The sequence below is a fragment of the Neoarius graeffei genome, chromosome 6 (assembly GCF_027579695.1).
Source record: "Neoarius graeffei isolate fNeoGra1 chromosome 6, fNeoGra1.pri, whole genome shotgun sequence".
In the NCBI taxonomy this organism is placed as follows: domain Eukaryota; kingdom Metazoa; phylum Chordata; class Actinopteri; order Siluriformes; family Ariidae; genus Neoarius; species Neoarius graeffei.
Genome location: NC_083574.1, coordinates 28,354,105 through 28,369,558, shown reverse-complemented (window position 1 = coordinate 28,369,558; position 15,454 = coordinate 28,354,105). Strand labels below are relative to the sequence as shown.

The 15,454-nt window shown below is 43.9% G+C and overlaps 1 protein-coding gene across 2 annotated transcripts in view; it reads left to right on the top strand.

Annotated features, from left to right (window-relative positions):
- nectin1b (nectin cell adhesion molecule 1b) overlaps positions 1 to 15,454 on the top strand; it is a 648,475-nt gene that overhangs the window by 476,989 nt on the left and 156,032 nt on the right. Inside the window, exon 7 of one of the 2 annotated variants that reach the window (XM_060923543.1) lies at positions 7,347 to 7,482. The exons of the other annotated variant lie outside the window; for it this stretch is intronic. Coding sequence (XP_060779526.1) covers positions 7,347 to 7,467 — 121 coding nt within the window. The 3' untranslated portion in view covers positions 7,468 to 7,482. Of the gene's footprint in view, positions 1 to 7,346; positions 7,483 to 15,454 lie in introns of those variants that run through there. 2 annotated transcript variants of the gene reach the window in all.

Sequence of the window (15,454 nt, the reverse complement as noted above, 5' to 3'; positions counted from 1 at the left end):
GATGAGCAGTGTTAGTTTTCCGCCACACATAGCGCTTTGCATTTAGGCCAAAAAGTTCAACTTTGGTCTCATCTGACCGCACCTTCTTCCACATGTTTTGCTGTGTCCCCTACATTTCTTATGCCTGTCTTTCAACAATGGCTTTCTTCTTGCCACTCTTCCAAAAAGGCCAGATTTGTAGAGTGTACGACTTATAGTTGTCCTGTGCACAGATTCTCCCACCTGAGCTGTGGATTTCTGCAGCTCCTCCAGAGTGATCACGGGCCTCTTGGCTGCTTCTCTGACCAGTGCTCTCCTTGCTCGCTCTGTCAGTTTAGGTGGACGGCCATGTCTTGGTAGGTTTGCAGTTGTACCATACTTTTTCCATTTTTGAATGATGGATTGAATAGTGCTTCTTGAGATGTTCAGAGCTTGGGATATTTTTTTATAACCTTACCCTGCTTTAAACTTCTCCAGAACTTTATCCCTGACCTGTCTGGTGAGTTCTTTGGTCTTCATGATGCTGTTTGTTCTTCAGTGTTCTCTAACAAACCACTGAGGCCTTCACAGAACGATTGTATTTATGCTGAGAGTAAATTACACACAGTAGGACTCTATTAACTAATTAGATGACTTCTGAAGGTAATTGATTGCACTGGATTGTATTTAGAGGTATCAGAGTACAGGAGGCTGAATACTAATGCACACCACATTTTTCAGATTTTTATTTGTTTAAAATTTTGAAGACCATTTATCATTTTCTTTTCACTTCACAATTATGTGCTACTCTGTGTTGGTCTATCACAAAATCTCAATAAAAAACTTAAGTTCATGGTTGTAAGGTGGAAAAATGTGAAAAAGTTCAAGGGGTATGAATACTTTTGCAAGGCACTGTAGCTGCGTACTGTGAAATAGTCTCAAGGATGTTCATCTTTCCTGTGATGATGTACAACTTGACAACTTATGACAACTTATATTTTGGGCTAAAGTAAGACCTTAGTTTTATTCTTTGTGTTTTAGCCCATCTCGTAAAGTAGCTCTAGCTAGCACTTAAATAATGAAAACTGTTTTTGAGATCGGACAGAAATGGTGAGCAAATTGTCTTTCTAAACTTCGCTATCAGTTTAAGCTTATTTATTTGTTTGATATCTGCTCTGAAAACAAAGTGTCCCCCAAAGGGTTAAGGTATACTGTATTCTCATTTGGCAGAATAAATGTCTGAGAAACATTCATATTTGTCTGTATTGTCAGATTTCACTAGGATTTTGAACTAAGCTAGTTGTAACTAAACTAATTAAGTAAAGCACCACACCATTATGTTGTCTCCTGTTCAGTGCATCAGACTGAAATAAATGGCTTTATTTGGAATATAACCTAATTAATTTTTACCAAATGCATTGATGGAGATATTTGCAAACATCTTTCTTCATAAACATAGCCCCAGCCTCTAATGAACTGATTTAGACTTATTTAGGAGAGAAATAGCAGGGTAGAAAAAGAAAGTGATCCAGATAACAGATTCTGATAAATGTTCTTCAAATAATGAATAATTGACGAAGCCTATGTAGGAGCAATAAAAAAATTTTTTTGGCGCGTGCGCGCATTACTGAACACACTCCTGGGGCTAAGCCCCCCCATCTCTCAATCCTAGTGACGTCCATGATCTCAGAATTGGTGTCTTGTACTTTTCTAATAGTAAATGCTAGATTGTTTCAACTATTTTCAAGATATTTTCACTTGTTGAGATCATTTTTTTGCAGTGTAAATTATTGTGAGGATGCTGGACAAGAAAAAAAACCCTGATGTTTATCAGCTATACTGCTTTTTATTCTAGTATGTGCTTGAAAGAATGTATATACAGAAAGTTACACACATCTCAGCAAACATGCTTTTTGACCATATATTTTTGAATGTGTTTGCATATATTACAACCCCAAATCAGAAAAAAGTTGGGATGGTATGTTGAAATTAAACCTGAAAGCAGTTATTTATAAATAATTTTTGACCTGCACTGCACTCAAAACATTACATTACATTATATGGCCTTTAGCAGACACTCTTATCCAGAGCAACACATGAGTGCAAAAGTCAGGTACACGAAGTGCTGAACTTCAAGACGAGAAAGTTCTAGTGCCAATTGAACAAGTGACAGAACAATACTTAGTGTAATATTCTGCTGAGGTACCAGTACTCAAACAGCCAAGGAAACAAACCAACCATAAAAAGTGCAACTAAAATAGAGAGAAATAAATCTCAAACAGCTAACCCCAGGCTAGACAATACACAGCCTGGGTTGGTCTAGACTGATATGCAGTTACACAGTGGGCAGGTTTGGCAAGGGAGAGGTGCACCCTGAAGGTGGTCAGGGAGTCGGCAGTTCTGACCTCACTGGAAAGGTCATTCCACCAATGGGGAGCCAGGACAGACAGCAGTCTTGAGTGGGCTGGGCAAGAGTGGAGGGACGGAGGGTCCAGGTGAACAGTGGTAGCAAAGCATAGGGATCTGGCTGGCATGTAGGGGCAGATCAGTCTCTGGAGGTATGCTGGCCCTAACCCCTTGACAACCTAAAGCCTTGACAGCTAGCACCAATGTCTTAAATTTGACATGAGCTGTGATCGGTAGCCAGTGCAAGCAGAAGGGTGACATGGGAAGAACAAGGGAGGTTGTAGACCAGGTGGGCTGCAGCATTCTGGATGAGCTGCAGGGGTCTGATGGCAGATGCTGGAAGGCCAGCAAGGAGAGAGTTGCAGTAGTCCAAGCAGGAGAGGATCAGTGCCTGGACCAGGAGCTGAGTAGAGTGAGTGGTGAGGAAAGGTCAGATACTTCAGATGTTGTAGAGGAGAAATCTACATGTCTGGGTCACTGCAGCCATGTTTGCTGAGGAGGAGAGTTTGTCATCAAACATAACCCCTAGGTTCTTTGCACTGAAGTAATCTGCAGCTCCAGAAGCCAATGACGAATGCACTCTACTGATCTGCCAACAGCAAGCTTGATCTAATATAGTCGCTCAAAACCAGACTAAAACCCCAGCTAATAAGCAAATGAAAAAACGCTGATTGCTCGTGCAATCGAAACTGATGTGCGAAGCAGATGTAAACACAAGGTAATGGAGTAGCACGCGCCTAACAAGCAGCAGATAAACAGAACATTCAGCAGATACAAGCAACAGAAAAGCACAGTATTCTAATCATGAAAACAATTGGCAAAACACAGAAAACTTAGCCTACTCTAGAAGTAATCCATAGCTCCAATAGTCAATGACATACCTTCAGCTGATCTGCCAATGGTAATAGACTGCGTGATGAACCCGAAAATTGTACTTTTTTGTTACGATTGTTTGGCAACTAAAAAATATATTTTCAGATACTGTATAAAAGTATATTTTGATAATCATGTGAAACTCCTCAGCAATTGTGAAACTTGCACATATAATAGAAAAATGGAAAAAAAAAGTGGATGAAAATTAATTTATTTTGTGAGAAATATTATCCAATCAAAACACAGGTCCTATCACGATTCCCTATTGTGCTGCTTTCTACAACCAATCACGTGTCTCCTTATGTTCGCACCACCCCAGCACAGCACAATAATGTCATCTGGATCATCAGAAGCAGGTGATTCTGAAGGAAAATTTTCTGCACTTTATTCCATGCACACAATGAATTCACATAGTAAAGTTCCTCCTTTTTAGTGAAATGAGTTTCAAAAAATTCAGAAAGTTCCACATTTCTCTCTCTTACACCATATCTGTCCATCACATCCTCATCTCCTCTGTTTCCCTCGCCAACCTGTCCATTGAAATCTGCTGCTATCAGCATGCACTCCTCCCTTGGTATACTTTCTACCACTTCATCCATCTTTTCCCAGAAAGACTCTTTCTCTTCATTCTCACATCCAACCTGTGGGGCGTACGCACACACAACGTTGATTACCACTCCTTGAATCTCCAACTTCATGCCTATCACTCTATCTGACACCGTCTTCACATCAATCACACTGTTGACCAACTCTCCCCTCAAAATAATACCAACACCATTTCTCTTTCCATCGACTCCATAATAAAACAACTTGCATCCATCTCCAATGTTCTTGGCCTTGCTTCCTTTCCACCTTGTCTCCTGCACACACAAAATGTCCAACTTCCTTCTTTCCATCATACCTGCTAACTCTCTCGCTCTGCCAGTCAATGTTCCCACATTCAGTGTTCCCACCCTCAATTCTAAGCTCCTTCCCTTCCATCTTTCACACTCTCTCCTAACACGCCTCCCCCCTCTCTTTCTCCTTCTCTGTTTTGGCACAACAGTAGCATACTTTCCACCGGCACCCTGTTGACCAACAGTACCAGAGGCCGTCGTTGTTAACCTGGGCCCCAACTGATCCAGTATGGTATTTCTCTTTTCATTCCACATGTTAGATTTGGCACAGTTTTACACTGGATGCCCTTCCTGACACAACCCTCTCCAATTTATCCGGGCTTGGGACCGGCACCAAGAGTACGCTTATGCACCCCCAGTGGCTGGATTATAAAATAAAATATAAAATAACTAATTAATGTGCAATTTTTTAACTTGATGATGTGTGCTTATTCACTTTATTTTTATCTGCATTTATGCTAAAATCCAAGTAGTTGCCACCAAGTGGTTACGGAATTCAAAAACTAAGCTCTTTCTGTTGATTGCATTGTGATCTACAAGCTTAATCTAATATAGTAATTCGAAACCACACTAAAAGCCCGGCTAATTAGCAAATGAAAAATAGCTGATTGCTCACACAATCGAAACTGATGGGTGAATCCCGTCTAGTAGCAAAGCAGATGTAAACACAAGGTAATGGAGTATCACATGTCTAACAAGCAACAGATAAACAGAACATTCAACAGATACAAGCAACAGAAAAACACAGTATTCCAATCATGAAAACAATTGGCAAAACACAGAAAACTTAGCCTGCTCTAGAAGTAATCTGTAGCTCCAGTAGCCAATGATGAATACCCTCAACACCTTAAAGGAAAAGGCAACTTTTGTACAAAATCACCACAAATAGATAGATAAATATATAAAGTAATCGATCATGGAATTTATAGAGAAAGAACAGACCGCATAACAGTATCTTTTAACTTTTAATAATATGGGCTTGCGCTGAGCTCAGCGAAGATGCGTTCTGCCATATTGATCTACTGCGTGACGTCATGCGGCCCACCAGTGCTTCATGGTAATAAGGTAAAAAACCAGTACAATCGCTTCTTCAAAGTTTCACTAAATGGTTTTATTTATGCAACTTAAAGCTCATAATACTGTATAACTTTGGTTGAGTAAAAACACGGAGCAAAAACATGGCTGAATCCTGAATGACTCCTATTTGGATTTGTCCTACCAAGCCTACTGCGCATGCGAGAAGCGGCTCGGCTTTCCCTTTCGGGCGCTCTCGTTTTCTGTTAGAATTTGGTAAAGAAAAAAAAATAAATATTATTTACCAGCTTACCGGGTCCATGAACATAAATCTGACAGCTGACAAGGTCGGGATATAAACGAATCGAATACAAGCCACCCGCCGGGACTCCTAATCACAGTGATCTACTTGTAAACACTTTTCATGGGCCCAGTGACGTCACAGATCAGAGGGAGGCGCATTAACGAAAGATTCTGATTGGTTTATAGTTGCCCACAATCTCAAAATGGCTGACTCCTCCAACTTCGACTCCTCTGTGTCAATTCATGATTTCAAAGTTAAAAATATTTTTTCATGTTCGATATATATATATATATATATATATATATATATATATATATATAAATAATATAAATAGCCCCTGTTATTCACAGTGCGAGAGGTCCCACAAGCCTCCACGGGGTTCACTCTGTTCGAATTATTATACGGGCATAAGCCGCATGGCATTTTGGATGTGCTACATGAAAATTGGGAGGAGGGACTTTCAACTAGTAAAAACGAAAATCAATATGTTCTCAATCTGCGTGCCAAACTCCACACACTCACGCACCTAACCCAGGAGAATTTGCAGCAGGCCCAAGAACGTCAAGTCCATCTGTATGACGGGGGCACGCGCCTTAGGGAGTTCACACCGGGAGATAACGTACTCATGTTGTTGCCCACATTGAGCTCCAAATTGATCGCCAGGTGGCAAGAACCCTTTGAGGTCACATGGCGAGTCGGGGACATCTACTATGAGAACGGACAGGGGTGGGGCATTACAGATTTACCACCTCAATCTGCTAAAATTTGGAATGAGGAGGTCCCCGTGGCGCTGGTGTCGCTGGTTCTGGAGAAGGCGGAGCTGGGGCCTGAGGTTCAAAAAGGAAAATTGACATCGCCCACTGCTCCGGTCCCCTGTGGAGACCACCTCTCCCCAACCCAACTCATGGAGGTGCCCAGTTGCAGACAGAATTTTCTGACGTGTTCTCACCCCTGCCTGGCCGCACCCACCTCATAGAACACCACATTGAGACGCCCCTGGGGGTAGTAGTGCGCAGCTGCCCTTACCGACTGCCCGAACACAAAAAAAAGGTGGTTCGGGAAGAACTCGAGGCCATGCTCAAAATGGGCATCGTCGAGGAGTCACACAGTGACTGGAGCAGCCTGGTGGTCTTGGTTCCCAAGGCCGACGGGTCGGTCCGGTTCTGTGTGGACTATAGAAAAGTCAACCCGGTGTCTAAATTTGACGCATACCCAATGTCTTGTATTGACGAGTTGCTTGATCGACTAGGCACGGCTCACTTTTATTCGACATTGGATTTGACAAAGGGATATTGGCAGATCCCCTTGACTCATCTATCCCAAGAGAAAACAGCCTTTTCCACACTGTTTGGCTTACACCAGTTCGTCACACTTCCTTTTTGGCTGTTTGGGGTGCCTGCTACATTCCAGTGGCTTATGGACAGGGTCATCCGCCCCCATGCCACCTACCTAGATGACATCATTATTTACAGTAATGACTGGCCGCGGCACCTGGAACACCTGAGGGCCATCCTTAGGTTGCTGAGACGAGCGAGTCTCATAGCCAACCCAAAGAAGTGTGCGATTGAGCAGGTGGAAGTACGGTATCTGGGTTTCCACTTGGGCCATGGGCAGGTGCGTCCCTAAATTAATAAGACAGCAGCGATTGCGGCCTGCCCGAGGCCCAAGACCAAAAAGTGGGTGAGACAGTTCCTGGGGCTGGCTGGCACTATCATAGGTTTATACCTAATTATTCAGATGTCACCAGCCTGCTGACTGATCTCACTAAAAAGGGAGCCCCAGATCCGGTCCAGTGGACGGAGTACTGCCAGGGGGCTTTCTCTGAGGTAAAGACTGCACTGTGTGGGGGGCCACTGTTACACTCCCCTGACTTTTCTCTCCCCTTTGTTTTGCAGACGGACGTGTCGGACAGAGGGCTGGGGGCTGTTCTGTCCCAGGAGATGGAGGGGGAGGAACGTCCCATGCTGTACATCAGCTGGAAGCTGTTGGTGCGCGAGGGCAGGTACAGCATGTTAGAGAAGGAATGCCTTGCCATCAAATGGGTGATCCTCGCCCTCTGCTACAACCTGCTGGGGCGCCCTTTCACCCTCTGTTCGGACCACACGCCCCTGCAGTGGCTCCACTGCATGAAGGATGCCAATGCGCAGATCATCCGTTGGTATCTGGCACTCCAGCCATTTAAATTTGAGGTGGTCCACAGTCCGGGGGCGCAGATGGTCGTGGCGGATTTCCTCTCCCGCTAAGGAGGGGGGAGTCGGCTGCAGGCTGGACAGCTCCCCGGCCTGAGTCAGGTGGTGGGGGTATGTGGCAGCAGGCGCGTGGTCAAGCGTCGGTCTGTGAATGGAGGGCGGAGTCAGGGAAGGTAAGCGGTAGTATCACTGCACCTGATGTGAATTAACCTGTGTTTGTGTGTTTCCTCCAGTGACTGTGCCCTATAAAAGGAGAGAGAGAGCAGAGAAGGGGAGCTCTCTCCCGACCAGAAATGTGTTTATTTATATATATCATTAAAAATAAAAAGTTTGTGAGAACTCAGTTCTGGCCTGCTGTGCTTCTGTGCTCCACCCACCTGCTCTGAGTCTACATATGTGTTTTCTTTTTCCTGAAGTCCATGATTATTTCCTTGGTTTTCTTTGTATTGAAGTTGAGACCATTTTCCTTGCACCAGGCAGAAGTGTCCAGACCTCCTTCCTGTATGCCTCCTCGTTGTTGGTTATCAGACCTATTATGGTTGTGTCATCCACAAACTTGAACACCATGTTGGAGCTGTGGCTAGAGGTGCAGTCACTTGTGAATAAGGAGAAGAGAACTGGACTAAGGACACAACCCTGGGGGAGACTGGTGTTCAGGGTGACACTGGAGGTGGTGTGATGGCCCAGTCTGACATGCTGGGGTCTGTTGGTCAGGAAATCCAGGATCCACAGACAGAGAGAGGTTTGTATGCCAAATGCTTGCAGTTTGTTGACCAGTTTGTATGGTCTGATGGAGTTAAAAGCTGAACTGAAGTCAACAAACAACATCCTTACATAGGTCTTGTGATTTTCCACGTGACTGAGGGCTATGTGGTGTGCTATTGCAATGGCATCATCAGTGGATCTGTTGGCTGTGTAGGCAAACTGGTGTTGGTCATGGGTGGAGGGGATTCAGGCCTTGATATGTGTCAGCACCAGTCTCCCAAAGCATTTCATGATTACTGGCATGAGAGTAATTGGCCAAGAATCATCCAGGCTTGAGATGGCTGAGGTTTTGGGTACAGGGATAATGGTGGTGGCTTTCAGACAGGTTAAGGTTAAGCTTCTTTTATTTGTCATTTCAACCATATACAGTTGGTACAGTACACAGGTAAAATGAAACAACGTTTCTCCAGGACCATGGTGCTACATTAAACATCAACAGGGCTACAATCTACAATGTAAACATCACAGGGCTACAATCTACAATGTAAACATCACAGGACTACAGTCTACAACACACAAAGTGCAAGAGTGCAATGAGTGCAACATTGCAGACAATAAATGACACAACAAAGTGCAGACACAAACAAACAAGATAAGGTGCAGAGTTGTGTGCATATTGAGGTAGTATGAAAAGGGAATAAATAAATGTAAACCTTGTGTGTGAGAGACATTGTAAACATTGGAAAACAATAGTGCCTTATTATCCACTGTGCAAAGATTGTAGTGTGAGTGGTGTGTTCAGCAGTCAGTATCAGTCCAGTCCCACAGAGTTGAGAAATCTGATGGCATGAGGAATTGAGTTAGTATATGAAAAAGGGAATAAATAAATGAGAGCTTGTGTGCGCGCGTGTGTGTGTGTCACGCTCCCGGGCTCACCTAACACTCTGGATTCCACTTCCCACAATCCCGCTCACACACCTGACACTACCACATGCACCCAATCCACCAATCCGGAGCCACTTCCTAGGAGTGGCTCCCCCAACTTCTAATTGTTATCACCTGTACCTTTTTGTTTATGTCTGTATTTATACCTCTCTGTTTGTTTAGTTCTTTGCACATGTAGCACCCCTCTACTCTACTAGGAAAAATATAAGTACATTTAAGAAAGGTGCTATCTAACTAATATCGGGCAGTTCGTTTAGTTTAGGCCAGTTCTAGGTATGGCATTACAGGGGGAGTGAATTGACAAAAAGGCAACCATTTAAAAGGTAGAAAAAACAGTATAATATTTATTAAATGATACAAATTAAAATTGACCCTTTCTCTTAATAGAGAATAAAGAAAATAGTAACAAAAAGATTCAAATAATAAATACCCCAAAAAATAAATAAAAGAGAGCTCTTCAAGTTCAAAGTATCAAATCAAACAAAATGTCCAAAAGAGAAGAAAAGTGTGGGTGTAAAATAGGGGTGTCACGGTATGAAAATTTAACATGACGGTTATTGTGACCAAAATTATCGCGGTGTACAGTATTATCACGGTTATTTGAGTGGGCGTGGCTCAGGTTGAGTGGGCGTGGTTCACGTTTTCAAGTTTGGACTGTGGACAAGTGGATCCTGACCACAGCTAGACACATTTTAAAATGCTAGCAGTGGGCGCACTTCGCAATAAAGATCATTATCAAAGTTTAACATTATTGACAGTCGGATACAACTGTTGTATTTTCCCTCAACCTGAAGTCATACATTACTTCGTGTGTTTCACTGATCCATTTTCACCGTCTTGTGGCGAATGAAAGTTTAGCTGTGTAACTTAGCTTAGAATGGTGATGTTTACCTCAGAATAGCGCTAACCACAGCTAGTGCTAGATGCATTTTAAAACTGCTAGCAGTGGCTGTCTTTCGACAATAAAGATTATCATCAAGGTCTAACATTATTGACAGTCGGAAATAATTGTTTCATCTTCCCTCGTCAAAAGTTACTTTGCGCATTTCAGCTAAAACATACACGTTAACCACCTTGCACTTGCTGTACAGATGCTGATGGTGGTCTCGCAGATAATAGATGCATTTTAAAACTGCCAGCAGTGGCCGTCTTTCGACAATAAAGATTATCATCAAGGTCTAACATTACTGACAGTCGGAAATAATTGTTTCATCTTCCCTCGTCAAAAGTTACTTTGTGCATTTCAGCTAAAACATACACGTTAACCTACCATGCACTTGCTGTACAGATGCTGATGATGGTCTCGCAGATGAGTCATTAGATTTGATGTATTGCTGCCTTTCGCTGACACCTTTTTTCTGCACACTCTACATGCAGGAGCACCGTCATCAACAAGTTGTCCCTCCGAATTTTTGAAATATCCAAAATATTTCCACACTTCCGATTTTATCCGCTTGGAAGGCGGATAGATGTCTTCATCTTGATGACCACCACAGTCTCCTCCTTCCGCCATGCTTGAACTTCGGACAGTGAGTGAGTGAACTTGAGTGGCGTCGGCGGGAAAACTCGCACGAAAGTTCAAAGTCTCGCGAAAATGGAAGCTATCGCGGTTTTGACACTCAGAAGGTTATGGTCACCGTCAAAATATTTTAGCGCGGTAACCGTGTACACCGGTAATCGTGACAGCCCTAGTGTAAAATATCAGTACATATGTGCTTAGCGTAATCCAGCTGATAGCGCTGATCTTCCAGATGGTCCAGAGGAGGGTCCAGGATCCAGGGACTGACTCGCCATCCAATTTCAGTTCACATCAAAAACCAATCTGCGGTATAGCAGTTTAATCAGAAATCAACATTTCGCTCAATGAGGCACAGCTACAACATTCCGTCATTCACTCACGTAATGAGAGAGAAGAGGTGCTGTTCTCTCTCACACACACACACAGGCTACTGTGCGCGTGCCCCCTAACATTCCACACCGCTCTTTAACGTCTCCCATTTCTGAGGAGTCCGGTACTATTAGCATTTACATAGATCATAAATACAATATATCACACTGACAATAATAAACTCATCCCAGAACATAAACAAACATACACTAGTAGAACAGCAAAAGAGTAAATATCTCCAATTGTTTTTTAAACATCGATAAAATACCTGCCCATAAATATTACCCTAGCACGCTAATATGCTAGCCCCATACAATTCAATGCATCGCCAAGTGATGCTAATGGAAACAAAATCAGAATAACTCACCGGAGAGATCCAGAAGGAAATTAAACAAGGGAAAGATGAATGTTCGGGCAGTATAAAGAGTGAAGTAATTTGAGAATGTAAGTGATCTGGGAAGTAAATGTTGAAAGATAATTTAAGGTTCAAGAGAGATCTAGCTATCCAGTATTAAAGCTATCGAAGGAATCAAGCGTCAAGAGCGGGAAAATAATACAATGCCCATCCTAGGCAACAAGAACAACCTTGCCAAAATAAAAGCCCTGCTTCCTGTTAACAGCAAGCAATATTTATAAACTTCTAAGTAGTTCTATTTATCCATATGTATATATTTATGTATTTAAATATGTATCCATATATTTATCATATTTATTCAATATATTTAGGTTTAGTAACCAAATCTTTAGGTGGGTTACACACAGTATTGCCTCCATATTTTCCGTAAGCCTACTGAGCGTTTGTATCTGATTGCATTTCCGTGTATGACCCTTTCTGCCTTCCGGTTTCTTCCCGTTTCGCCTAGCCCTTCTGTTTGTTTGCTCTTTTCTCTCACTTCCCGGTTTCTCGATCTCTGCCTGTTTCTCGACTCTGATTTGCCTAGTCCTTGTGTTTATTCTGCCTGTGTTTTCTGGATTTCTGGTTCTTGGACTCTCGCCCGTTTCAGGACTATGATTTGTCTAGCCCTCATTACACAGTTGGATTTCCCGGGATTGACCTGGCCTGGTTATTGTACATTGCCTTCTCTCACTGCATCTATTAAAACCCTGAGTTTGTTCTTAATCCGTGAGCATCTGGTCTGTCATTGCTGCGTTACAGAATACTGTGCCAACATGCAGACGGCAGATTACACAGAGCTACAGGTGGCGCTTAGCAGTTAAGGACAGATGCTTGGACAACATCACCAGCGTTTCGACTCCGTGACCCAGTCTATCCAGAATCTTACTCAGCAGCAGGGTGAGCATCAAAAACAGTTAGTACAGATCCCCGAAAGCATGATAGAAATCACAACTCGACTCCAACGACTCAGCCTCCCCAGCGTGCCCAGGGTCACTAACCAGGCTGCTCCCCCCACGGCAGGTACCTGTTCATTTGTTGTCAGCAAGCTGGATAAATTTGATGGCTCACCGAATCAGCGTAAGGGGTTTTTGTTGCAATGTTCTATATTTTTTGCGAATTCCCCCCAGAGCTCAGACAAGGCTCGCATCTCCTTTGTTATTTCTTGCCTTATGAGCAAGGCTTTAGACTGGGCTACCGCAGTTTGGCCCATTGTCCAATTTGAGACTTACAACAACTTCATTAATGAATTTAATGCTGTTTTCAATCACGCCAATGAGGGTCGCTCTCAAGGGGAATCACTCACCCGTTTACATCAGGGTAATCGCTCAGTGTTGGACTACGCCTTGGAATTTGGCACTCTGGTGGCTGGGAGTGATTCGAATGAGCCGGTGTTATTAGTAACATTTTGCAACGGTCTGAACCCTGACATACTAGCAGAGATGGCATGCAAGGACAACGGCCTTTCCCTAGAGAGGCTAATTTCTCTCACCATTCGCCTGGGCCAACTGAAGCACGGGAGAGGTCAGCATAAATCCCCTACGGCTCTAGCTGCTACACTGGCTCCTTGTCGCCCATGTCCACCGCTGACCCGGACTCTTCAGGAGCCAGAAATCCCCGAGCCCATGCAGTGTGACTCCTTTCATTTGTCTGCAGAGGAGAGGCAATGATGTCTCCATCAAGGACTGTGCCTTTATTGCGAAGCGGCAGGTCACCTCCGAAGTGACTGTCAACTCCGTCGATGCAGCACTTTGGCATCAATCCCAGGAAAACTCCACGCGCTAATGTGGAGAGTGCACCCACTAAGGGGTTGGTTTCCAAGTCCTTCCTCCTGCCTGTGACCATTTACTGCCCCCAGTCTGTCTGTGTGTTTCCAGCATTAATTGATTCCGGAGCTGAGGGGGATTTCATCCACGTCGAGCAACTCCAGATTCCCGTGGAGCCACTGGAGTCGCCACTGAGACTTACGGCTGTCGATGGGGACCCAGTTGGAGAAGGACTTGTTACCTGGGTCATGAAACCTATCAAGATGACTGTCAGTGCTTTGCACTCTGAACAGATTTGTTTTTTTGTGTGTTAAATGCTTGTGAGTATGCTATTATTTTAGGTTTGTCATGGCTCAAAAAACATAACCCTGTCATATCCTGGTCTGATAAAGAAATTCTCTCATGGGCCAGTTACTGTTATGATCATTGTCTCATGCTTTCCACAACTCTGGTATCGTCTACCACTATAGAAAGCCCCAATGACAATGCCATAGTTTCTGTACCCCCCAAATATAGTGAGTTGCTAGAAGTATTTAGTAAAAAGAATGCTACCAACCTTCCCCTCATAGAGAATATGACTGTTCTATCGAGTTACTAGATGGTGCAGTCCCACCTAAATCTAGGGTATACCCATTTACTCAGGCAGAGGAGAAAGCTATGGAGGAGTATATTCAGGAGGCCTTACAACAGGGTTTCATCCATCCTTCTACTTCCCCCACCGCTGCAGGGTTCTTTTTTGTCAACAAGAAAGATGGGGGACTTAGGCCCTGCATTGACTATCGTGGGTTAAATTATCGTGGGTTAAATTATCGTGGGTTATCCCATTGCCCTTAGTTCCTGCAGTGCTAGAACAACTTCATGGAGCCCAAATCTTTACAAAACTTGATTTAAGAAGCGCTTACAACCTAGTCCGAATAAGGGAGGGCGATGAATGGAAAACAGCATTTCTCGCCACCAGGGGGCACTATGAGTATTTGGTAATGCCCATTGTGTTACGCAATGCCCCGTCCGTCTTTCAGGCATTCGTCAATGACATACTCCGGGACATGCTTGGCAAATATGTCATTGCATACATCGATGATATTTTGACCTACTCCCCGAATCTTGAAACCCATATTCATCATGTCCGTTCCGCCTTCACACATCTGCTTGAGAATCAGTTATTTGTCAAAGGAGAGAAGTGTGAGTTTCATCTCCCTTCTACCTCCTTCTTAGGTTATGTCATCAGTCTGGAAGGTGTCATTATGGACGATGAGAAAGTGAGAGCCGTAACTAATTGGGCCGTCCCTACATCCATAAAAGAGCTCCAATGCTTCCTTGGGTTTGCTAATTTCTACCGTCAATTCATTCGTAACTTCAGTAGTCTCGCAACTCCCCTTACCACCTTATTGAAGGGTAGTACCAAGCGACTCTTGTGGAACCCCTGGGCGCAGGAGGCGTTCGAAGCCCTCAAAGTTGCCTTCATCACTGCCCCTATCCTGAAGCATCCTGATCCCACTCGGCCTTTCATGGTTGAGGTAGACGCCTCTGAGGTGGGCACTGGGGCGATGCTGTCCCAACGTGTAGGTGACCCCTGTAAACTACATCCCATCGTGTTCTACTCTCATAAACTGACCCCTGTCAAATGTAATTACGGTATCGGGGATTGAGAGCTGCTGGCTATGAAACTAGCCTTTGAAGAATGGTGCCATTGGCTAGAGTGAGCTATGCATCCCTTCCTTGTGTTAACCGATCACAATAACCTAGAATATTTACGGTCAGCTAAGTGGCTAAACCCCCATCAGGCCCGGTGGTCCCTCTTCTTTTCCTGGTTCAATTTTTCCATTTCTTATCGCCCTGGTTCCCATAACACAAAAGCCGATGCCCTATCCTGCATATATCCCAGTCCCAAAGCCTCCTTGGAAGCAGTCAATGTACTACCCTCATCTGTTCTGGTCGCCCCCATTAGATGGGAAGTAGAGATTGACTGAGAACTATCTGTCACTCCTGTCTCAGAGTCTTGTCCCGTCGGAAGTAAATATGTACCCACTCAATGCAGGGGTAAGTTAATTACATGGGCCCATTCCTCTCTGTCATCTGGCCATCCAGGTAAGACCCATATGCACCAGTTATTGGC